The sequence below is a fragment of the Alexandromys fortis genome, unplaced genomic scaffold (assembly GCF_014885135.2).
Source record: "Alexandromys fortis isolate MF-2015 unplaced genomic scaffold, M_Fortis_MF-2015_v1.1 scaffold_3, whole genome shotgun sequence".
Lineage (NCBI taxonomy): Eukaryota > Metazoa > Chordata > Mammalia > Rodentia > Cricetidae > Alexandromys > Alexandromys fortis.
This window is the reverse complement of record NW_026067909.1, coordinates 16,868,958-16,891,900: the sequence shown is the minus strand read 5'-3', so window position 1 is coordinate 16,891,900 and position 22,943 is coordinate 16,868,958. Positions and strand designations below refer to the sequence as shown.

At 51.5% G+C, this 22,943-nt stretch overlaps 3 protein-coding genes across 6 annotated transcripts; 2 read left to right on the top strand and 1 right to left on the bottom strand.

Annotated features, from left to right (window-relative positions):
- Nucleotides 1-307: 307 nt before the first annotated feature.
- On the top strand, nucleotides 308-10,551 carry Esrra (estrogen related receptor alpha). The gene is made up of 7 exons (XM_050136812.1): nucleotides 308-508; nucleotides 1,715-2,051; nucleotides 7,421-7,537; nucleotides 7,670-7,798; nucleotides 8,666-8,833; nucleotides 8,925-9,194; nucleotides 9,524-10,551. The coding sequence occupies exons 2-7, from the start codon at nucleotides 1,727-1,729 to the stop codon at nucleotides 9,781-9,783; spliced, it is 1,269 nt and encodes a 422-aa protein (XP_049992769.1). The 5' UTR covers nucleotides 308-508; nucleotides 1,715-1,726; the 3' UTR covers nucleotides 9,784-10,551.
- Nucleotides 10,501-11,805, bottom strand: Trmt112 (tRNA methyltransferase activator subunit 11-2). Of its 4 annotated transcripts, none has more exons than XM_050136818.1 (5): nucleotides 11,679-11,805; nucleotides 11,217-11,428; nucleotides 11,028-11,129; nucleotides 10,828-10,917; nucleotides 10,501-10,752 (listed from the first exon to the last, which is right to left on the bottom strand). In XM_050136818.1, exons 2-5 carry the CDS (start codon nucleotides 11,292-11,294, stop codon nucleotides 10,645-10,647), a joined length of 378 nt encoding a protein of 125 aa, XP_049992775.1. In that variant the 5' UTR covers nucleotides 11,295-11,428; nucleotides 11,679-11,805; the 3' UTR covers nucleotides 10,501-10,644. The 4 variants fall into 4 exon arrangements, with proteins under 4 accessions (XP_049992775.1, XP_049992774.1, XP_049992773.1 ...); XM_050136817.1 differs by having other exon boundaries at nucleotides 11,626-11,765; XM_050136816.1 differs by having other exon boundaries at nucleotides 11,541-11,695.
- A 38-nt stretch (nucleotides 11,806-11,843) lies between these two features.
- Nucleotides 11,844-14,596, top strand: Prdx5 (peroxiredoxin 5). The gene is made up of 5 exons (XM_050136813.1): nucleotides 11,844-12,030; nucleotides 13,279-13,413; nucleotides 13,728-13,859; nucleotides 14,140-14,178; nucleotides 14,294-14,596. The coding sequence occupies exons 1-5, from the start codon at nucleotides 11,863-11,865 to the stop codon at nucleotides 14,459-14,461; spliced, it is 642 nt and encodes a 213-aa protein (XP_049992770.1). The 5' UTR covers nucleotides 11,844-11,862; the 3' UTR covers nucleotides 14,462-14,596.
- The last annotated feature ends 8,347 nt before the right edge of the window (nucleotides 14,597-22,943 follow it).

Genomic DNA, 22,943 nt, shown 5'->3' with positions numbered 1-22,943 from the left:
TCCCCGCCCCCTCATTTACATTCACGTTCACTGCCTGTACAGAGTCCAAAGAGTGGCTACGCCCACTGTAAGGTGGAGTACCGCCTACCTTCAGGACGCAAAAGCGCTCCGGCTCCTCCCCGCTCCGGCTTTAAGTCCTTGCTCCTGCCTAGGCTCCGGCCCCGCCCCCGAGGCGGCCACGCACGCGTACGCGTCGCTAAAGCCCGCCCACTGGCCTCGGGGTACGCAGGCGCCGCCCGCTCCCCTCGGGTGATTAGCATAAAGCACCTGGCCCGGCCCCCTGATTTGCATGCGCAGGGCCGACCCCGCCTCCGCTGTCAGCTGGAGGAAGCGGAGTAGGAAGCGGCCGCGATGTCCTTTTGTGTCCTACAAGCAGCCAGCGGCACCGCCGAGTGAGGGGGACGTAGCGCGGCGGGGCGGCGCGGCCGGAGGAGGCGGCCCCTGCTCATCCCGGCGTTCCGGGCCTCTCGGCCCCCATGCCTGCCCGCCAGCCCTGTCGGAGCCCCAGGTCCGGGGGCGGAGGGGAGCGCGGCCGCGGGGGTGGGCGGGCGCGGCGGGGGCCATGTGCGAGCGCGGGCGGGGGGCGGGTTGCAGGCGGGGTCGCAGTGGTGCGGCTGCCGGGTCAGGACGGGTCTTGGCCCCGGGTTATTCTTGGGCCTCGGAGCGAGCCTCCGGGCAGCGTTGAGCTCGACCCTTGAGCTTTGCAGGAACCCTGGAGGTGGACTAGGGTTGAAAGGGGCCCTAGAGGCCACGTGGGGGCGCTTGCAGGGGCTTTGGGCCACCTTCCTCTCTGGGTCATAGGTCATCGCAGCGCGGGGGAGAACTTCTTCCTCGTCGCCTCTTCTTACTTCCTGATAACCTGATAGAAGTCCCCCGCGGGTAGTGGGGGAGGGGGGACACACAAGTAACTTCAGGCAACTTCCCATAGGTGTGCGCAGGTTGGGGCGCCGGGGTCGGGGGGCGCCCCGGGAGGTCGCAGGAGGTGGTGGGCTCTGCGGCAGCTGGAGTGTAAGAATGAACCGTGCAGGCCTGGGGTGCAAAAGAGGTGGAGCCGCGCCCTACACGGCGTGGCTGGACTGGGCTTGCTAAGGCAAGAGGGGGTGGCGTGTCAGAGGTGAGAGGTTCTCTTACTAGAGTCTGGAGAGAGAGTGTGATCATAAGACTTGAGTGTGAGCTTGCTTATTGAGTGTGCCCTTTTACTGGGAGTGTGTGAGAACTGGGACTGGTTAAAGGCCATGTGTGAGTGTGAAGATCCTCAGGAGACAGTGAGCATGTGTGGACAGGTGGAAACTCCTGAGAGAGTGGCTAAACACCCCCTCCCCTCCGCCGTGTTCCTAAGTGTGCTCTTGAATACTCAGTGCCTAAATGGAGCCCTCCCAGCATCTGGAGAAAACTCGGGAGAGGTATTACGTTTGGGGGTTGAGAGTTGCCTGCAGGTTGAGATTAGCCTGCTTCCTGGCTTGGGTGGGAGTTAAACTTGCCAAGCCTCTCCCTGGTTCCCAAGAGGAGGACCTGCTGTCAGTTAACTGGCCCCAGAGGCTCTGGAGACTCTGTTCCCATGGTGACAGCTGGGGGCCCTCTTCATGGGCAGCCCTTCCTTGGACTCTGCCTCCTCCCTTTCCTTGGCTGAGCCTGGAAGCTTGGCCTAGGCCCAGTGTTGCCCAACCCATGTGGCAGAGTGCCTCTCCGTGACCCTGATGGTCTTTCCCTGCAGGTGACCAGCATCATGTCCAGCCAGGTGGTGGGCATCGAGCCTCTCTACATCAAGGCAGAGCCAGCCAGCCCTGACAGTCCAAAGGGTTCCTCAGAGACTGAGACTGAACCCCCTGTGACCCTGGCCCCGGGACCAGCTCCAACCCGCTGCCTTCCAGGGCACAAGGAGGAGGAGGATGGGGAGGGTGCAGGGTCTGGTGAGCAGGGCAGTGGGAAGCTAGTGCTCAGCTCTCTGCCCAAACGCCTCTGCCTGGTCTGTGGGGATGTGGCCTCCGGCTACCACTATGGTGTGGCATCGTGTGAGGCCTGCAAAGCCTTCTTCAAGAGGACCATCCAGGGTGAGCCCCTACCCCTCATCCTCTTTCTGTGTCCTTTGCCCAATAGCCTTTGGGCCTGGAATCTTCCAACAGTGCTGGTATAGAGATGCATGCAGGGGTTGATGATGAGGGGTTGGCAGTCTAGAGTTTGAATTTCCTTGTACTTCCCAGGGAAGTTGTTTTTGTTTGTGTTTGTGTTTGTTTTTTTAAGAGGTGTGTTGGCTGAGGACTTAGCTGAGTTAGTAGAGCAGCCTTAGCTTGCAGGAGGCTCCAGGTTCTGTCCAGCACTGTATAACCAGGTGTGATATTGCACACCTAGAATCTCAGAACTTTGGAGGTGGAACTAGGAGAATCAGAAATTCAAGGTCATCATTAACTATATAATAAGTTGAAGGCCAACTAGGACTATGTGAAAAGAAAAAAGAAAGAAAAGCCACTAGCATAGGTCATTGAATGGGTATAAGCCAGGATGCAGGTGTCTACCTGCCATAGAATTTTTGCTCCTGCCTCCAACCCCAATCAGATTCTCTGTGTTGCAACCCTGGCTGTCCCCAACTAGGCTGGCCTTGAACAGCCATCTGCCCTGTGCTGGGATTAAAGGCATGCTCCTGGCTTTCTTTTTGCCTCTAGTAGTTGCCTACTTATCTCCACGACGTCCCAGAATCCCTTCTTTTAAGGGTAACTGATGCCAGGCAGTGGTGCCGCAAGCCTTTAATCCCAGCCTGGTCTACAAGAGCTAGTTCCAGGACAGGAACCAAAAGCTACGGAGAAACCCTGTCTCGAAAAGCCAAAAAAGAAAAGAAAAAAAAAGTAACTGATAAAGGTTTGTCATGTATAGAAGTTAATGACAAGCCTGGACTACATGACAGGCACCAAAAACCCTGTCTCGAAAATAAAAAAAAAAAAAATGTTTTTAGCTGAGCAGTGGTGGCCCAGAAACTTTAATCCGAGCCCTTGGGAGGCAGGGGCAGGCAGATCTCAGTGAGTTTGAGGCCAGCCTGGTCTACAAAGTGAGTCCCAGACAGCCAGTACGTTACACAGAGAAACCCAGTCTCAAAAAAACAAAAACATTGAGGCATTATCTTTTTATGTAGTTGGCCTAGAACTCTCCATCCTTTTGCCTCAGCCTGCCAGGAGTGCTGTCATTATAGGCAAACCCCACTGCAAGTAATTTTTTAAAAATTCTTAGTACTTATTTGTTATTTATTTATTTATTTAAATAATTGGTTTTTACTTTTTTATGTGCATTGGTATAAAGGTGTCAGCTTCCAGGGAGCTGAAGCTACAGGCAGTTGTGAGCTGCCATGTGGGTGCTGGGAATTGAACCCTGGTCCTCTGGAAGAGCACCAGTGCTCTTAACTGTTGAGCCATCTCTCCAGCCCCAGTATGTATTTATTTTGTGTGTGCGTGTGTGTATACACTTATAGTCACTGTATATGTGTAGAGGTCAGAGGATAACTTGTGAGAGTCAGTTCTTGACTTATGCCATCTAGGACCTGGGGATTGAACTCAGGTCATCAGGTTTGGCATCAAGTGCCCATACCTACTGAGTCATCTTGCCACCCTTCAAATGGCTTTTGAACACTTTTTCTTTTCTTTTCTTTTTTCGAGACAGGGTTTCTCTGTGGCTTTGGAGCCTGTCCTGGCACTAGCTCTGTAGACCAGGCTGGTCTCGAACTCACAGAGTTCGAGTGCTGGGATTAAAGGCGTGCGCCACCAACGCCCGGCTTGAACACTTTTTCTTGAGTGCTTATCCTGTGATAGGTACTGTCCCCTTTTACTTTCAGGATCTCAGCCCCTTGTGCAACCCCTTGAGAAATGGTCAGGGTTAAGAGCCGAAGCACAGGGAGCCTTTGTGGCTGCTCAGATCTCTCCAGTAGAAAATGACAGCCCTGGTGTTGGTGCAGGCCCAGAGCTGAGCACTGGTAACTGGACTTCGGACCACTGATAGTGACATTCCAGTGAGGTGTGTTGTGGAGCTTTGTTGTTGTTTTAAGACAGAGTCTCATTGTGCAATCCTGGCTGGCCTGCCGCTCACCCCATAGATCAGGGCAGTCTTACATTTACAGAGATCTGCCTGCCTCTGCCTCCAGAATATTGTGACTGAAGGAATTGATGCGCTACATGCCTGCTTCCAATGAGTCTTGACTTGGTTGAAGTGCACTGGCCTAAAACTGCTCCTTGTTGGTCAGAGCCAGGTGCTTGACATATGCCTCCCTGTACTGTGGGCCAGACCTAACTGCTGTAATTACCTTCATTCATTCTCTTTTTCTTTCTTTCTTTCTTTTTTTTTTTTTTTTAATGGAGATAGGTTTTCACTGTATTGCTTTTGCTGTCTATATAGGAACTCACTCTGTAAACCAGGCTGGCCTGGGACTCAAAAAGATCTGCCTGCCTCTGCCTTTTGATTGCTGGGATTAAAGGCCTGTGACATCATACCCAGCTCCACTCATTTTTTTTTCCAGCCTTCCTCTTGCAGTATGATTTGGGGGGGATGCGGTGAGGGAGGTTGCTAGTAAGAGAATTCAGGACCTTGTGAATGCTGAGCATGCACTGCCCCAGTGAGCTACACTCCAGCCTCAAGTATATGTTGTTTTTAATCATGCTAACTTCGCAGTTAGGAAAACTGAGGCTCACAAATTTTAGAAATATGAAATACAATGTACAGTCTGCGCAGTGGTGGTGCAGCCTTTAATCCCAGCCCTTGGGAGGCAGAGGCAGGCAGATCTCTAAGTTCAAGGCCAGCCTGATCTATAGAAGGAGTTCCAGGGCAGCCAGAGCTAAAAAGAAAGAAAGAAAAGGGTGGATCAGGCTGGCCTGATCTATATAGCTGAGTTCCAGGGCAGCCAGACCTATAGAGAGAGTCCCAGTCTCAAAATAAGCATATAAATAAACCACAATGATAAGCATCCCTTGCTTAGTTCTCATTTTTAAGCAGAGTTTTGCTGTGTAGCCCAGGATGGCTTCCATCTAGAGATTCTCTACCTTTTGCCTGCAAAATGTTGGAATACAGGCGTGTGTGCAGCACTCAGACTGTCCCTTGCTCTTTACCACCCCGGCCTGTGTTCCAGACACGGCTGAGACTGAGGATGGCCAGGGGAACCTGATTGTCAGAACTGTCTTCTTTGTTTTGTAGCATGTACTGGAAGGCAAGGAGCAGGGCCAAGGGCTTCCCTGAGGAGGTATCTTGAACTGAGTGTGGCAGCCCTGCTGGGTGGAGGAGGAGAGAAGCATGGAAGGCCTGTGTGATTTATGATTTGTTCGTTGGACAGCTGTGAGGCTGAGGGGCCACTGGTACCCACTACACGTCAGGTCTTGTGACTAGCCTTGGGAAACGGGCTGACGGTAGATGGCATAAGAGTGAACATATGGGTTAAGGCGTTCACACTGGCATTCATCTAATCCCAGCATTCAGGAGGCTGAGTTAAGAGGATTGTGAGTTCAGGGCAAACCTGGGCTACATATGGAGTACGTATGGGCTATAGAGCAAGCCGGTGTCTTCTTCCCTGGTGTGGTGGCACATCCTGTGATTTTAGCATTTAGAAGAGGAGGCAGTAGGATCAATGTTCAAAGTTATCCTCCACTTCATAGTTAAGAGGCCAGCTTGGGCTACATCTGACTTTGTTCAAAAAAGCCCAAAAGTGGGAGCTGAGGAGATGGCACATTTGGTCATGTGTTTCTGCCCAAGCAAGAGTATCTGAGTTAGATGCTTGGTATTCACATAAAAGTCAGATGTTGAGAGACAGTGGCAGAGGATTTGGGATACTGTTGTTGAGTTGGTGAACTCCAGGTTCAATGAGAGACCTTGTTTCAAAATATAAGATGAAGCCAGGAAGTGGTGGCACAGGCCTTTAATCCCAGCACTCAGGATGCAGAGGCAGGCGGATCTTTTTGAGTTTGAGGTCAGCCTGATCTACAGAACTAATTCTAGGACAGCCAGGGCTGTTAGACAGAGAAACCCTGTCTTGAAAAAACCATAAATGGTAGAGAAGTCAGTCATATTAGGCACAGCTTTATCCCAGTGTGCAGGAGGCAGAGTTTGAGGCCTGCCTTGTCTATATAGTGAATTTAAGGCCAACAAGGACTGCACAGTGAGACCCTGTCTCAGAATCAAAAAAAGTTGAGAACCATTGATGGAGACACCTTACATGTAACCACACACAAATCTCAAAAACTAAAACCAAATCAACCAGGTATGGTGTGGCTTATGCTCATGAGACTGAGGCAGGAAGATTGTTGCAAGTTCAAGACTAGGCTGGACCATGGTATGAAACCATCTCAAAAAAGCAAAACAAGAGCTGAAAGCCACAGGATAACTGAACACACGTGTTCTGTATCAGATGATAAGACCTGAGAGTTTCTGCAGGCAGACGTAGGGATTTGTCTCAGGGTGTTCAGGAAAGGCCTCTCCAAGGTGATAGGAGGTAAGGGAGAGCTTGCGTGGTTGCCAGGACTAGAGCCCCAGGCAAGGAACAGAATGCCCCGAGGCTGGCTCTGTCAGAACAGAACAGGATTATAAGTGATGGAGCTTGGCTGTGAGAACCTGTAGGACACTGCTTCACCTGGGCTTATACTTAAGAGAACCGACTGGGGCATTTGATGAGAGGACAGGGGCAGGATCCCTCAGGCTGCTATGTGGAGAACAGACAGCAGGAGGCCAGTGGCCACAACAGTGACGGACAAGATGGGGGCTGTTGGCAGAGCTGGGTTCTGGTGGGTGAGAAGGTTGACACTCCCACACTGCCAGTGGCTTGGGTTGTGGCTGAGAGAAGGGAAGATGCTACTTAGGTTTCTGGAGCAATGGAAGGTGGTTGCAGACTTGGCAGGAGAGGTAGGGGATTGGAGAGCTTGGGGTGTCCTGGGGCTGCTGTATGTCTAGAGCACAATGCTGTTCAAGCTGAAAGTCTGGGAGATGGGGAGAACGAGTAAGAACAGCCTCACGGGCAGATCAGTTCACTGTACAGAAACCGTAGAGCCGCCAGTGGGTAGGAGGATCAGGAGAGCCTGTCCTAGCGGAGAGGAAGATACCACTGGAGGATTTCTAGGAGTAGAAAGCAATGCTTGAGGCAAGGGAGGCAAGGATTCAGTGGAGCCTTGGATTTATCTGGGAGGTTGCTGTGGCCCTGGACAGCAGGTGAGGACAGTGTAGGCCAGCAGTATGGTTTTAGGGCGAATATGCAGCTTGACTTCCAGGGCCTGGCCTCATCCAAGCAGGGTTCCCCAGTGCAGTGGCTGTTCCCTCCCTGCCCTGCTCATGGCATCCTGCTCTCCCTTTCCTCCCCATACCCCCAGACTGGTGCTTGCTCGGGGTGAGTCAGGGCTCTCCTGTCATCGGGGGCCCCCTTGGGGCTCTGGGAGGCTGCCACTGGAGCCCTGCCTCTTCCTGGCAGGGAGCATCGAGTACAGCTGTCCGGCCTCCAATGAGTGTGAGATCACCAAGCGGAGACGCAAGGCCTGTCAGGCTTGCCGCTTCACCAAGTGCCTGCGGGTGGGCATGCTTAAGGAGGGTGAGCGCTGGGCAGTGCCTGGGTGAGACGGGGGTGGTCCTGTGGGTTGGGTGGAAGCCTGGGGAGGAGGTGAGGGGAGTAGGGCTCTGTGGGGCAGCTGTTTTAGGACACAGTCTGGTCTTACAATTTAAGGCGTACGTCTGGACCGCGTCCGAGGTGGGCGACAGAAGTACAAGCGGCGGCCAGAGGTGGACCCGTTGCCCTTTCCAGGCCCCTTCCCTGCTGGTCCTCTGGCAGTAGCTGGAGGCCCCCGGAAGACAGGTGAGAGCCTGGGTTCCTATGCGTTGGGCAGGGGACAGCCACTGGAGAGGTCTGTTTGATTTCTTTACATGCCCTAGGACCCTGGTCTTACCTTCTCTCATTTCTTCCCAAAAAATAATTATGAAAATATCAGTAGAGTGCTTGTCTAGCATGCGTTAAGCCCTGGGTTTGGTCCTTAGTATCACATGACTTTAAGCCCAGCACTCAGGAGGCAAACCAGGATTGGGAGTTTGGGATCATAGGTGGCTACATTCAAGGACAATAAACTACTTCACAGGTCAGATGCCCAAGTAGGAAGGTTTCTATTGCAGTGACAAAACACCAAAAACAATTTGGGGAGGAAAGGGTTTATTTTATCTTACAACTCTGGGGCCACACTCCATCACTGGGGGAAGTCAGGGTAGGAACTCAAGGCAGGAGCTGAAACAGGCCACGGAAGAACACTGCGGGGGCATTATCTCAATTAAGATTCCCTCTTCCCAGATTATCTATCTATCATCTATCTATCTATCTATCTATCTATCTATCTATCTATCTATCTATCTATCTATCTATCCATCCATCCATCCATCCATCTATCTATCTATCTCAAGTTGACAAAAAACAAATCAGCACAGGGTTTCTTTTTTTAAAAGTTGTTAGGGGAACCAGAACCTACTAAATGTTAGGCTAGGGCTGTATGCAAGCTATACCCAAGCCCCAGGAAAAGGGCTCACCTTTCTCTGGGGAAGTGAGTTGTGTTTTCAGGTTTACCAGTGCTCTCAAGCAAGGCGGGAGGGGAATGTCTGGGAGATGCTTGGCTCTGAGGGACTGTAGAGATCCGCTGGATCCGTGTTCATGACTCTAGTCCTGCACCTGTCGCTGTAGCCCCAGTGAATGCTCTGGTGTCTCATCTGCTGGTGGTTGAGCCTGAGAAGCTGTATGCCATGCCTGATCCAGCCAGCCCTGATGGACACCTCCCTGCTGTGGCCACACTCTGCGACCTTTTTGATCGAGAAATAGTGGTCACCATCAGCTGGGCCAAGAGCATCCCAGGTAAAGGGCTTGGTGGTCAGGGCATCTCTGAGCAGGTAGGCCACTTCTTACTGCTGCATTCTTGACTGGTCCTCTTCCCGCCACTCTCCAGGCTTCTCCTCGCTGTCACTGTCTGACCAGATGTCAGTACTCCAGAGTGTGTGGATGGAGGTGCTGGTGCTAGGTGTGGCCCAGCGCTCACTACCACTGCAGGATGAGCTGGCATTTGCTGAGGATCTGGTCCTGGATGAAGAGGGGGCCCGGGCAGCTGGTCTGGGGGATCTGGGGGCAGCCCTGCTGCAGCTGGTACGGCGACTGCAAGCCCTGCGGCTGGAGCGGGAGGAGTATGTACTGTTGAAGGCTCTGGCCCTTGCCAATTCTGGTGAGTATCTAGGGAAGGCACACACAGGTCCCCCATAAAGCCCTCAAATTGTCAATGGTGGTGGCACAGTCCCTTTTTATAGATAAGGACAATTGAGGCTTAATTACTGAAAATCACCAAGTAAGCCAAGGTCCTGAATTGTACACAGGATTCTGAGCCCTAGTGCTGTGCTGACAAGGAAGTAGTGGAGGGGAAGGTGTGGAGGACAAGAGGTGGCCACAGGTGAGAAAGGGTGGGCCCTGGCTCACAGGCAGAGCAGTGAGTGCCCAGACAAGTGAATCCTGCCCTTTCCACAGTTACCTCAACCAGCGGTTCTTCTGTCTCCTCAGACTCTGTGCATATTGAAGACGCTGAGGCTGTGGAGCAGCTGCGGGAAGCCCTGCACGAGGCCCTGCTGGAGTACGAAGCCGGCCGGGCTGGCCCTGGAGGGGGTGCTGAGCGGAGGCGGGCAGGCAGGCTGCTGCTCACGCTGCCACTGCTCCGCCAGACAGCAGGCAAAGTCCTGGCCCATTTCTATGGGGTGAAGCTGGAGGGCAAAGTGCCCATGCACAAGCTGTTTTTGGAAATGCTTGAGGCCATGATGGACTGAGGCAAGGGGTGGGACAGGGTGGGGTGACTGGCAGGATCTGCCCAGCATGGGGTGTCAGCCCCAAGGGGGCAAAGCTGGAGTCTGGGCAGTGCCACAGCCTGCTGGCAGGGCCAGGGCAATGCCATCTGCCCCTGGGAGCAGGCTTCATGCCCTCCCCTCCCCCCTCTTGGGGGGGTGTCAGAAGCCAGGAAAGTGAATGCCCAGGTGTGGGCACAGTGCTGCCCCTTGCAAGCCATAATGTGCCCCCAAGAGTGTAGGGGGCCTTGCGGAAGCCATAGGGGGCTGCAGGGGATGTGTGGGAGGCAGAAACTGATCTCAGGGAGGGAAGGGGATGGAGGCCACAGTCTCCCAGTGGGCGATGCTTTTGCTGCTGCTTAATCCGAACCCCTCTCCAGAGCAGAGGGGGGCTTGGAAAGCAAAGGCCCCTGTCCCCTTAGCTCCTCTCCTCATTCGCATTGGGCATTAGTGCCCCCCCTTGAAGCAATAACTCCAAGCAGGCTCCAGCCCCTGGACCCCTGGGGTGACCAGAGCCCCCCATCAGCTCCCACCTCGAGGGGTGGGGGACAGCACTGCCTCTATGCCCTGCAGAGCAATAACACTATATTTATTTTTGGGTTTGGCCAGGGAGGCGCAGGGCCATGGGGCAAGCCAGGGCCCAGAGCCCTTGGCTGTACAGAGACTCTATTTTAATGTATATTTGCTGCAAAGAGAAACCGCTTTTGGTTTTGAACCTTTAATGAGAAAAAAATATACTATGGAGCTCAAGTACATGGTGGTTTTTGAGTCACTGGGGGGAGATCGGGGTCACACACCTATTTAACAGGCTATACAACTGACACACACATCACAAAATGCCAAAGTTTACGTCTCAGTCTCCTCGTCATTCAGCAGCATATTGGGGATCCCGCGGCTGATGGGGAAAAGACGGCCAGATTCTGGGCATTGCAGGGTGCCCTCTAGCACATCAACCTGTGGGAGAGCAGGGCAAAGCTGAGTACCGGGAGCCTCCGTGTAGGGCAGCTAGGCAGGTGACAGGACTCTCACCTCAAGCAACACGTGGTGCATCTTCCTCAAAAACGTCTCGTCTTGTTCATAACCTTCAGTCGGCTCTTTGGGTACTTCTGTCAGGTTTAACTGTGGAAGAGAGGCTCACGTGATCACCGGGCATACAAACTCCACTCTGCCCTGGCTGGGGTCGGAGCCCCTGAGAGCTCCCGGGTTGTCATTAGGGGCGGGATCCTCACGGTGTTTGCCGCCTGCACAAGCGCCGCCCACTCCACTTTGGGGATCATCCGCGCTACGAAGTCGGGGTTGAACTCCACGGGGTTGATGCGGACCTCGGTGGCCTGCGGGGAGGAAAGGTTTAGCGAGGTAGAGTCGGGCCCGGCGTCTCTATCCTGAGCTACAAGGGCGACAGACTCGTATGCAAGTACCTGCAGCCGCAGCGGGAAGCCACGCGTGCCCACGCCCCGCACATGCGAGCTCAGGAGATTGTGGGTGAGCAGTTTCATGTTGCCACACTGGAGTTCGCGAGACCGGAACCGGAAGGAGTCCTCACTTCTTATGCCACTTCCGCTGTTGAAGCCGTTGAACAACCCGCCGGACCGGAAGTGGTGAACTTGCTGGAATTTCTGGGGTTTTGCAGCTGCAAAGGAATAGGAAAGACTTGAGTTGGATCAAGTCCTGATACCGGAAGCGCTTCTCAGGGAGATTGCAGCGGCGTAAGCCGAGACCTACTTGCTGTGAATGGCACGTACAATGCAAATCACTTGCAAAGCAGGTGCTGTGCGCGGCTCTAGTTGAGTATAAAACAAGCACATTTGAGGCTTAGCCAGATTGTACCTCGACCCCTGTTTGCGGTTCAAGGTCAGAACTTGCATCGGTAAACTGATCACCTCTTTCTGCATGCAAACAAGGAGCGCGACCCCTGCATGCCCCGCCGCGTCATAATGCGTCACGACTCAGCCCCTATAATCCGCGTGATAGATGTGACGAGCTGGCGTGGGCGGAGCGGACTCGGCACCCGCCTCCGGTGGGCAGACCTAGCGACGGGCGGGGGGCTGCGACAACTGGGCGGGCATGTTGCTGTCAGGGATACACGATCTGGGCGGCAGAGCCGGTTCGGTGCTCCGTGCAGCGGCTAACTGGACGTGCGAGGCCGGCAGAGCAAGCCGGGAAGCAGCAAGGTGGAAACGAAGCGGGACCCGCAGCTTCAACAGCGCCGCGGCAGCTATGGCCCCGATCAAGGTGACCGGTTCTAGCTCTCCTGGGTTACCCTGTCGCGGCTCTTTGCGGCTCTTTGGGCTCCACGCGGGTTCTCGGGCTGTCCTCCTTTGAAGCTTTCTTCCTGTCGTGCATTCTGCAAGACCCCATCGCTGTCCTTCAGTCCCGGGACATTCCTTGAGCCTCCCTGTTAAATTAACGGTGTGACGTTCAGGGACAGGTCCCCACTATTTTCAAGCAACTGGATACTGTCATTTTCCATTCTTAAAATATCTCCTTTGCCGCTTTTCAAATCCCTTATAACCCTCTCCAAAGCCCCAGCCCTTTTGTGATAGTACTAGATGACACTTCACCGCATGTTTTGAAAGAGCTGGGGTCCCTTGGATACCTGGGGTCTGTTTTTCCCATTGCTGTTTCCCCTCTGTGACTGTTTCGCCTTCTTCTGTTTGGTCTTTCTGGAATTCTGGAAGCTTCTTGAACCTACCCCCTCCTGTTCTTGGACTTTACCCCCCCCCCTTTTTTTTTAAAGAAAAAAAAAAAGAAAACAAAAACAACCAAAAACAGTCTCACTGTGTAGTCCTGGCTGGCCTGGAACTTGATGTGTATACCAGACTGACCTCAGACTCTTAAAAGATCTGCGTGCCTCTGCCTCCGTAGTGTTGGGATTAAAGGCCCTTTACCTTTTTAGAAGCGCTCTTTAATACATGTTTAGTGTGTATATTTGGGAACACACGTGTGCATGTGGAGGTGAGAGGACAGCTTTCTCAGGAGTCAGTTCTGTCTCTCTCCCATGTGGTTATGGGGCTAAACTCAGGTGGTTAGGCTTGGTGGCAAGCGCTTGACCTGCTGACCTCAGCCTACCCTGAGAGCCTGTGTCCTGAACACTTTGCCTTGAGCGTCTTCCCTGGCTTTCCATTGTGTGGACAGGGTTTTCTTCCTCCCTGTTGCCAGGTGCTTTCTCAACCCCAGACTGGGTGCTCCTCTCTGTGCGTTGTTCGTCTTGGGTAGCTTGTTGACACAGCATTGCAGCACTAGTGGAGGCCTCTCCCTTTCTCTGTGGCCACCAACTGGCCTGAAATAAAAACCAGGCTTCCTTGAAGCTTGGAAGGTGTGTGGCAAGCAGGAGATGCAGAGGACAGGTGGACCCGTGGAAACTGGCAGGTGCACTTTCTCTGCTGGGTGTCAGCACCGGCTCCATGAAGATCTGTGTCTGCCTAGATGTGGTTTCCTAGGCCTTTTAACCCCCTTTTACCCTGGAGCCCTTGTCTGCAGGTGGGAGATGCCATCCCCTCCGTGGAGGTATTTGAAGGGGAGCCTGGGAAGAAGGTGAACCTGGCAGAGCTGTTCAAGGGCAAGAAAGGTGTGCTGTTCGGAGTTCCTGGGGCCTTCACTCCTGGCTGTTCTAAGGTGAGACTTCTTTCCAGAATCAGGCGTGTGGGAGAAAAGGACCCGAGTCAAATCTAACACCTCTGCCTGATCCTGCTCGTGGGAGCACTGAAAGATTGTGCTAATGAGGCAGAAGTTTTGCCCATGGGAATTTTATGTTTTTGACCACAGATCCTTAGCTTCAAGCTTCCTCTTTAGCCAAGGTGAAAGGAAAAGGCACATTTTACTCCGGGTTCCTTAGCCTGATCAGAGAGATACCAGAGACTGGGAGCTAAAGAGCAGGCTCGGGAACGCCTGCTCTTTTGCTGTCTTTTGACCCTTTGGTTTCCTCTTAGACCCACCTGCCTGGGTTTGTGGAGCAAGCTGAGGCTCTGAAGGCCAAGGGAGTGCAGGTGCTGGCATGTCTGACTGTTAATGACGTCTTTGTGACAGAAGAGTGGGGTCGAGCCCACCAGGCGAAAGGCAAGGTGAGGTGTGAGGTTCTGTCTGAGGGGTCAGACCCAGGTAGGAGGATTCCTTGTTTTCTATTACTTTTGATTTGCTTACTTTATGTGTTGGATGGGTCCTCATGCCATGGTATACAAGTGGAGGCCGGAGGATAACTTGTGAGATTTGGTTCTCTCCTCCTGCCTTGTGGGGTCCTGGGGAATGAACTCAGGTTGCCAGGCTTGGCAGCAAGCGCCTTTGCTCACTGAGCCATCACTGGCACTGGAGGTTTCTTTGTGACATTTACTCTCTGTCCCTCAGGTTCGGCTCCTGGCTGACCCAACTGGGGCCTTTGGGAAGGTGAGTGCGCCACCCTTCCCTCAGCCTGCAGTTGGTCCTGGAGGGGCGTGTTATGTGGGGAGCAGTTTCTGACCTGTTTGGGGGCTCTTGACACCCATCTCTGCCTGTCTTCTAGGAGACAGATTTATTACTGGGTGATTCTTTGGTGTCTCTCTTTGGGAACCGCCGGCTGAAGAGGTTCTCCATGGTGGTAGACAATGGTGTAGTGAAGGCGCTGAATGTGGAGCCGGATGGCACAGGCCTCACCTGCAGCCTGGCCTCCAGCATCCTCTCGCAGCTCTGAGAACTGGCCAGATGGAGGTCCTCTGTTGCTGCATCTTCCCTGCCCAGCTTTGGGCCAAGAGGTCCAGCCCCTCCTCACCTGGGGCCCCTTAAATGGAACCTTGACCATATTTCTGCAATAAACAGTCTGACTTTCGTCTTTGCCTTTGGCATGGAATTGTCTGCTTTGCCCTTGCTCTTGGTGTAGCTCCAGTTGGAGCCGAGGTCAATGGCAGGGGTTCATGGGAGAAAGTGGAGGACAGCTAGGGCAGGTTTCCGGAAGCATCCTCTAACAAGCTGGAAGCTGAGAAGAAGCCAGAATTGGCTCTGCTTGGTGCATCCTGAGGCAGCTGGTGCTTGGTCTAGGAGCTGACCGATTCCATTTACTCTTAAGACACTGGACAGGATGACCCTTCAGGAGCATCTCAGGTACTGACCAGGCGTCATCAGAGCACCCAGACCCAGGCAGTACAGGAAACTACCTGAGGGAGAGGTGTGGCCAGGGGTGAGCAGGGATGAGGCACCAAAAGTCAGGGACACTAGTAGGGCCTGGGGCCTCAGGAGAGGCAGACCCTACTCCTGGCCTTTGGAATCCGTGTTCAGGGGAGCAGGGGATGGCTGGGAAGCCTTCACTGTGTTTAGGAAGTAGCTGCTTCCAAAGCATCTGACCAGTCTGTGTAGCTGTAGCGAGGGGTACCAGTCCTGTACTGTAGCAGGCTTTCTCATAGACCACAGCCAACTCCCAAATAAAGACACGGAGACTTAATATTAGTTATGAAAGCTTGGCCTTAGCTTATGCTTGTCCCACTAGCTCTCATAACTTAAATGAACCTGGTTTTCATCTTTGTTTCGCCTTAGGGCTTTTTACCTTTCTTTCATTCTGTAGGTCCTACTCCGTGTCCAGCTAACTGGTGGTTGCCTGGCTGGTTGGCCCCAGGCATCCCCCCCCCTTTCCTCCCTCCTCTCCTCTGCTACCTCTTGTCAACTAGTTGCTAACCCCACCTCTCTGAGCCCAGGTTAATGTTATTTAATTAACACAAATGCAACAAATCTTTATATAGTTAAACAAATGCAGCTGCAAGCAAGCGTAACACATCTTTGCCTGGTTAAACAAATATTCCACAACACTATACAGCACTCAAGACCAAAGCAGCTCTGCAGCAGCCAGACACTGAGGCCAGGCGGGGTGGAAGACGCCCTGTTGCTCAAAGGAACCTCGAGATGGGAATGGCAGAGAAGTTAATTCAGAGCTTAGTCTGGAAAGGTAGTATTGGCCTCGGTTATAGCAGGATTGGGCAGTTTGGGTATCGGGGCTGCTTGGCTGAGGCCGTCTGGAAATCAGCAGGAGTTCAGGGCTTTGAGAGAGGTAAGCAACATCTCAGCCATCACCACAGGACTTGTCCAGAGCACAGGTCCAAGTTAAATCTGAGACTGTGGAGCTGGGAGACAGAAGACAAGTGTCGAAAGATTTGTTATGGGATGCCAGGGGGAGGGCATGGGGCTGGGTGAGGCCATGGGCTCTCCGGGTAGGGGGCTAGGTGGTGTCTTTGGGCTCTCCTACTAAGGGGACCCACTCCTCAGCTGAGTGGCCAGTGCACCCATCCTTGCTCCTGAGAGTCTCTCACCCTCCTCACCACCCCATATGTCACCGGCCAGTTCTCCTCTGTCCTCTGACACTTGGGTCACAGTGACCCTGACAAGCACAGTGCAGACTTGTCCCTTCCCAGATCTTTAAAGATAATGAAGGAGCCAAGGAACAGGGCTTCTGTACAGGGTGTGCTGAGGCAGAGCAGTGTCCCAGAGCTGTGCCTCCTGTTCCACCCTGCAGCCTCATCCGCCTTGGCAGAGCAGTGTCCCAGAGCTGTGCCTCCTGTTCCACCCTGCAGCCTCATCCGCCTTGGCAGGCCCTCCTCACAGGTGCCAGCTTCCATTTCTCACAAGGCCTCTGAAGAAGTGTTCCCTCGGGGCTGTGGAGGTGGGCAGAGGTTAAGAGCACTGGCTGTTCTTCCAGAGGTCCTGGGTTCAATTCCCAGGCTGTTCTTCCAGAGGTCCTGAGTTCAGTTCCCAGCCACCACAAACCAGTAACCGTCTGATGGCTCACAAACCATCTATGAGATCTGGTGCCCTCTTCTGTCATGCAGGCAGAATACTGTATCATAGTATTAATATGTAATATTAATCACAATCATAGTAATAATAATAAAATAGTTAACAAAAAAGAAGTGTCCCCCTCCAGTCTCTTACCACTTGTTGGGTTTCTAGGCTGACAGAAGGGGGTTTACCAGCCTTGTGGTGGGTTGTGGGCCCTGGTTGCACAGCACCTGGGGTGAAATGTCTAGTAGTTGAGCCAGTCCTAGGGCAGCTCCAGACCCCTAAGGAGATCAATACCTGCCGGGAGAATGCAGTAAGGCTGTGTCTAGAGCCAGCAGACTGAGCTTCAGGCCTGAAGGAAGGCTAGTCAGGCCCTGTGGTTGGGGCCTGAGGGCTTAGGAGACCCGAGGCTGCACCTGGAACAGGGACTGGTACACTAGTTTTCTGCTGCAGGAGCAGGGAGCCTGAGGGTCAGCCGTTAAGAGAGGTTTACAGCATGCGGAGACAGAGGCAGGTGGATCTTTGTGAGTTCGAGGCCAGCCTGGTCTACAGAGCGAGTCCCAGAACAACCAGGGTTGGCTACACAGAAAAACGCTGTCTCGGAAAAAAAAAAAAAAAACAATAAAAAAAAAAAACACAAACAAAATATCACTACATGGTGGTGTATGCTTTTAATCTCAGCACTTAGGAGACAGAGGCAGGCTGGACTGGTTTACAAATTGAGTCCCAGCACAGGATGGTACTTGTGGTAGGGTCTTACGCCGTCCAGGCTGTCCTCAAACTCCACACATAGCCATTGAACCTTGACCGCATTCTGTTCACCTCCCAAGTGTTGGAACACCTTACAGGTGTAGTCTCGCAAGTCCTGCTCACCTCTTGTTATTGTCTCACTGTTACAGTCTCACTGTGTACCTCTGGATGGCCTGTAACTGTGCATAGCAGGCTAGCCTAGAACTCTGCCTTCTGAGTGCTGGGATTAGAGAAAGACACTATACCCCATTCAAGTGTGTGTGAGAGTCTCTTACCTTGGCCCAGGCTGTCCTTGAACTGGTGGCAGTCCAGTTTTGGTCTGGTAGTCCAAGCATGAGCTACCACTGGGATTTGTATCTTTTTACCTGGTGCCAAAGTAAGTGGGTGGCCGGGCGTTGGTGGCGCACGCCTTTAATCCCAGCACTCGGGAGGCAGAGGCAGGCGGATCTCTGTGAGTTCGAGACCAGCCTGGTCTACAGAGCTAGTTCCAGGACAGGCTCCAAAGCCGCAGAGAAACCCTGTCTCGAAAAACCAAAACCAAACAAACAAACAACAACAACAACAAAAAAAAAACAAAGTAAGTGGGTGACTATCTCCCAGCATTACTTGACCATTTTGGGTCTAGAGTGTATAAACTGACCACATGACTGCTCCATGGTATAGTTAAGGAGAAACTTTTTATTGTAGAGATGAAAAAGGCATCTAGAAGCGTCCAGAGCAAAGAGAGAAAGTAGACTAAACGTGACCAACAGACTGGATATGGACAGGGCATTCTGTGAAAGAAAAGAGATTAGCAAGGGATAAAGAATAGAGAAAATTTGCCCGGTGATGGTGGCACATGCCTTTAATCCCAGCACTCAGTAGTCAGACAGAGGCAGGTGGATCTCATGAGTTTGAGGCCAGCATGGTCTACAGAGCAAGTTCCAGCACAGCCAGGACTGTTGCACAGATAAACCTTATCTCAGAGAGAGAAAGAGAGAGAGAGAGAGAGAGAGAGAGAGAGAGAGAGAGAGAGAGAGAGAACAGAGAAGCAGAGCAGAGCATAGAGTGGGAGAAAAAACAGCATGCAGGGTTGTAATGAGAGTGAGTAACTATGGGGAGGGAAGTTCATTAGCTAGAGAGAGTTCAGGTAGGGGAAGAGGTGAGAAAGGCTAGGATGCTCGCATAGACCTTGGAATGTGTGACAGAGACTTGTGATACTGAGGGGGCCTGGAGATCAGCATTTACTGAAGTGCTGATAGGCACCACAGGAAAGAGTGTCCCTTTAGTCAGAGCTAAGGGAAATGAGGTGAACCACTTTCCTAAGTTCCTGAGGAATGCTGACATTCATGTAACCTCCAGAAATCCTATAGTCCAGTTTGAGCTCATGTCTGGGTATTTAGACTGCCTTTTGGAGTTTGAGGAATTGATTTTCCTTTGGACCTGATATGGGATTAGACCAAGTTTTGTTGAGAGCTCATAGGTGTGCTGAGGTGGCAATGGTGGCTGGGTGACTACTGGGGACACATCTCTATCTTACAGCTCTGCTAATCTGAACATGTTTTTACCTGAAAACCCAGTGTGGCTGCTGGAATTCCAGATACCACACCTTTAGTCTAGCAAACAGAAAGAAATGCTGTGTCCTGTGCATCTTGGGTCCTGGTGTGTTAGCTAAGGACAGCAAGGCGTGAAGAGAGGACAGACACAGATACACAAAGACTCTGCTACCAGTACTGTGGCTACAGGGAACCTCAGTGAGTTTATTAGGTACAACACTGAGGAGGAGTTCCCTAGTTTGAGTAGGAGGGCTCTGTAGGTGAGTGGTCTCCCCTATGCATATCGCAAGGAGGAGGCTGCAGCTGCTAGTCTTTGCACACACTCATCAGTAATTTGTAAACATTCGTGCTTGGGCTCCATAGGAGAGCTTTGCATTCCTCTTGAGCTTGGCCCCTAGTTTTCATGTGTCCAAGATCTTAGAGTCCTCAACATGGACAAGCACATGTCAAAATACTCTTTCATCCATTCAGGGCTGGCTACAAAGGAGGAAATGGGAAATAGGAGAAAAATCATCCCATTACCTTTAAGGTTTTCTGAAGAAGTTACCAAGTGACCACATCCCAAAAACCTAAATGGATGCCTTTCTTAGTTTTTTTTTTTTTTTTTTTTTTTTTTTGTCATTTTGAAATAAGATAGAGTTATCTGGAAGAGAGATTCTCAACTTAAAAACAAAAGAAAACAAAAAAATTCATCTGTTGTAGAATATTAAAGATGTGTTACATTTGTTTATGCTGTAGAACATTTGTTTAATTATGCAAAGATGTGTTGCATTCCTTCATGTTACATTTGTTTAACTCTGTGAAGCTGTGTTACTTTACCTGTCTAAAACACCTGATTGGTCTAATAAAGAGCTGAATGGCCAATAGCAAGGCAAGAGAAAGGATAGGCAGGGCTGGTAGACAGAGAGAATAAAAGAGGAGGAGAAATCTGGGAAGAGGATTGAAGAAACAAGAGAACAAGGAGAGGAGGACACTAGGGACCAGCCACCAAGCCACACAGCCAGCCATGGAGTAAGAATGAAAGTAAGATTACAGAAGTAAGAAAAGGGAAAAGCCCAGAGACAAAAGGTAGATGGGGTAATTTAAGGAAAGCTGGCTATAAATAAGCCAAGCTAAGATTGGGCAATTACGAGAAAGAATAAGCCTCTGTGTGTGATTTATTTGGGAGGTGGTTGGCAGTCCCCCCAAAAAGCCAAAAGAGTAAAAAGCAACCAACTACATCCATCTTCATGAGACTGGCCTGTAGTCATACCTGTGGGGCGTTTTCTTGATTAATGATTGATGTGGGAGAACCCAGATCACTCTGGGGGCTGCCACCCTGGGAAGGTAGTCCCTGGTTGTATAAGAAGGCAGACTGAGCATGCCATAGGGAGCAAGCTAGTAAGTAGTGTTCCTTTGTTCACTGGAACTCGACATCCTTCTGTCTCAGTCTTTCATGGACTTGATTGTAGGAACGAATCGCTTACCTGACACAGTGTAAGTTAAGTACACCTAGGGAATATGCAATTGTGTGTCTGTCTGTCTGTATATCTATCTATCCATCCATCTACCTATGCTACATATGTTGTTTATTGACCGTGGTCACTGGCTTTTAACTCCCTTCTCAAGGCAGCCATAGGAACTAAACTAAAATCTTCCTCAAAGCTTCTCATAGAAGCTCTAAATTCTGTTCTTCATCTCTGAGCTAGACAGAACAATAGTTCTTTGACCTAGCCTTGTCTGATAATAGATCCTGAGACCCTGATCCTTCAGGAGGGGATTTGTCCCTTCCCCTGGAGGGAGGTGCTGCAGATGGGGCCTTGGAGAATCTGAGCAGACTGGCTGAGCTGGCGTCCACACCCATTCCGACCCTGTTTGTCTAACTACTTTGTAGTGAGGGTGTGGAACTTCAGTCCTGCTTGCGTGGAGATGCCACCCTGAGAACCCAGAAGGACAGGGTTTGGCAAGATCCTCTGAATTGCCAAAGAGGCAGGGTGCCAAGGGCTCTTCCCCCTGTTCTCCCCTGCTCCACTCCCATCTTTCTAGCTTTTGTCTGTGTTCCTCTGCAGTGCTGGGGGTGGAGGCCAGGCCTTGCCAGGCAAGCACTCTGCTGCTGACCCGCACCCCAGCCTGTGATTCTCATTATAATACAGCAAACTGAAGTAAGTGTCTCAGTTTTCTGCTGTGCACAGAAAGGCTGAGGATAAAGCTCGGGGACAGAGTACTTGCCTTGCATTCATTGCAAAAAGACAGGAAACAGAAATTAGTGTTAAAAACTGGGGCCTGGAGAGAAGGTTCTGTGGTTAAGAGCACTTGATGCTCTTCTGGAGGACCTGGTTCAGTTCCCAGCACCCACATAGCAGCTCACAACCATCAGCAGCTCCAGTTCCAGGGGACCCAGCACCCTCTTATAAACTATGCAGGCACCAGGCACTGACACTCACAAACATAAAATAAAAATAAATATTAGAAAAAGAAAAACAAAAGCACTGGGCTTTCTCTGTAATCCCAGTAATCAGAAGGTGAAGGCAGGAGGATCAGGAACACAGTCAAATCGAGGAACATGCCTGACTCCATTTTGGAGGCAGGAGCCATTATGCTATTTTTTAATAAACAAGTTTCTATTTACTTGAAAGTTGAATTTCTCAAACCTGACCTTCCCCAACAGATGACCTTGATTTGTTTCTGAGAAACCTTGACCCTCCCTGACCCCTCCCTAATCACCAAGGTGGTAACTCTAATGGTCCCCCAGTCTCTTTAAGAGACAAGCCACGCCAGGTGGTGGTGGTGCACGCCTTTAATCCCAGCACTCAGGAGGCAGAGGCAGGCGGATCTCTGTGAGTTCGAGACCAGCCTGGTCTACAAGAGCTAGTTCCAGGACAGGTTCCAAAGCCACAGAGAAACCCCCGTCTTGAAAAACAAAACAAAACAAACAAACAAAAAACCCAAAAACAAAACAAAAAAAAGGTTAAAAAAAATAAAAAGAGCTAGTTCCAGGGAAAGCTCTAAAACTACAAAGAAACCCTGTCTCGAAAAACCTAGAGAGAGAGAGAGAGAGAGAGAGAGAGAGAGAGAGAGAGAAAGAGAGAGAGTAACCACCCCCTGGCCACTGTGGCAAGCTGATCTTCAGCTTCCAGCCTGAGTCTCTTTTTCCTCTCAAAGAGGCAGCTTCTGCCTCTCCCTACTTCTCCCCTGACCCCTTCTGTTTCTCTCTCTCTCTCTTTCTCCCTCTCTCTGCTCTTCTTCTCCCTCTTGCCTTCCATAATCCACTAAATAAATATCCAACCTCACTCTGCGTGGCATGCCTATCCATGTCTCTGTCTCTCATCCACCAAGTGGCTCCCTGCCTGGGACCAGCTGCCTTCCGAGACCTGTGGCCCACTGACTGCCACTGCTCAGGGGCGTTTCTCCCGATGCAGCCACTGACAATCTGCAGCATTTTTAATCAATCCATTACATTGGTTTGGTGCCGAAACCCAGGAGGCTCTTCCACCCTGAGCCCCTCTCCCCGGGTCGGAATCCGAAACCAGGTATTTTTTTTTTTTTCACAACAACCATGTCTTCCATATGCCTGAGTGTGATTTCTACAGTGTAATTTCTATGCACGCAACCGGCTTCAATTGGTGAGTTTCCCCCATTCTGGTTAGCTTAACTATATCACCAAACCCAAGGAATTGACCAGTGAGCTCCCGGAAATCTTTTGGTATTCCTAGAAAATGGGGGGGGGAACAGCCCCCAACCACAGGCAGTTGAGCCTTTCGCTGACATCCATCTCTGAATTGCTTCCCATAGCTAAAATTGTTACCAGACTGACCTGGGGTCAGTCCTCCCACACTAACACTGTGCACTCTGTGGTGCATTCAACTGGGGGCCCAGGGTCTCTCAGTTTTTCTTTCTCTTTTTTCTTTTTTTTTTCTACCTTGCCATGAAAGGCTGCTCAGAGTGGCCTCTGGCCTCTCTGGCTTCCAAGTCACCCCGACCTGATCCAGTCAGGCCATAACATCCCACTCATGGGCGGGAACGCTTTCCCACAGGTCCTTCAATGTTCACTCCAATTCATACCCCACCCACAGCCGAGAGACATCTCTCTTTGTGCCTTGTTGTGTTGCCATTTTTTGCTGGTTTTCATGGTTTCAGCTACGAGTAGCA

What these genes read in the sequence shown, in the direction of transcription:
- Esrra (XM_050136812.1), top strand. Translation starts at nt 1,727, where the DNA reads ATGTCCAGCCAGGTGGTGGGCATCGAGCCTCTCTACATCAAGGCAGAG. An exon ending in CTGGGCCAAGAGCATCCCAG is followed by an intron (nt 8,834 to 8,924) that starts GTAAAGGGCTTG and finishes GCCACTCTCCAG; the next exon opens with GCTTCTCCTCGCTGTCACTG. An exon ending in TCTGGCCCTTGCCAATTCTG is followed by an intron (nt 9,195 to 9,523) that starts GTGAGTATCTAG and finishes CTGTCTCCTCAG; the next exon opens with ACTCTGTGCATATTGAAGAC.
- Trmt112 (XM_050136818.1), bottom strand. Translation starts at nt 11,294, where the DNA reads ATGAAACTGCTCACCCACAATCTCCTGAGCTCGCATGTGCGGGGCGTG. An exon ending in TTGTGCAGGCGGCAAACACC is followed by an intron (nt 10,918 to 11,027) that starts GTGAGGATCCCG and finishes TCTCTTCCACAG; the next exon opens with TTAAACCTGACAGAAGTACC. An exon ending in TGCACCACGTGTTGCTTGAG is followed by an intron (nt 10,753 to 10,827) that starts GTGAGAGTCCTG and finishes GCTCTCCCACAG; the next exon opens with GTTGATGTGCTAGAGGGCAC.
- Prdx5 (XM_050136813.1), top strand. Translation starts at nt 11,863, where the DNA reads ATGTTGCTGTCAGGGATACACGATCTGGGCGGCAGAGCCGGTTCGGTG. An exon ending in TCACTCCTGGCTGTTCTAAG is followed by an intron (nt 13,414 to 13,727) that starts GTGAGACTTCTT and finishes GTTTCCTCTTAG; the next exon opens with ACCCACCTGCCTGGGTTTGT. An exon ending in CCCACCAGGCGAAAGGCAAG is followed by an intron (nt 13,860 to 14,139) that starts GTGAGGTGTGAG and finishes TCTGTCCCTCAG; the next exon opens with GTTCGGCTCCTGGCTGACCC.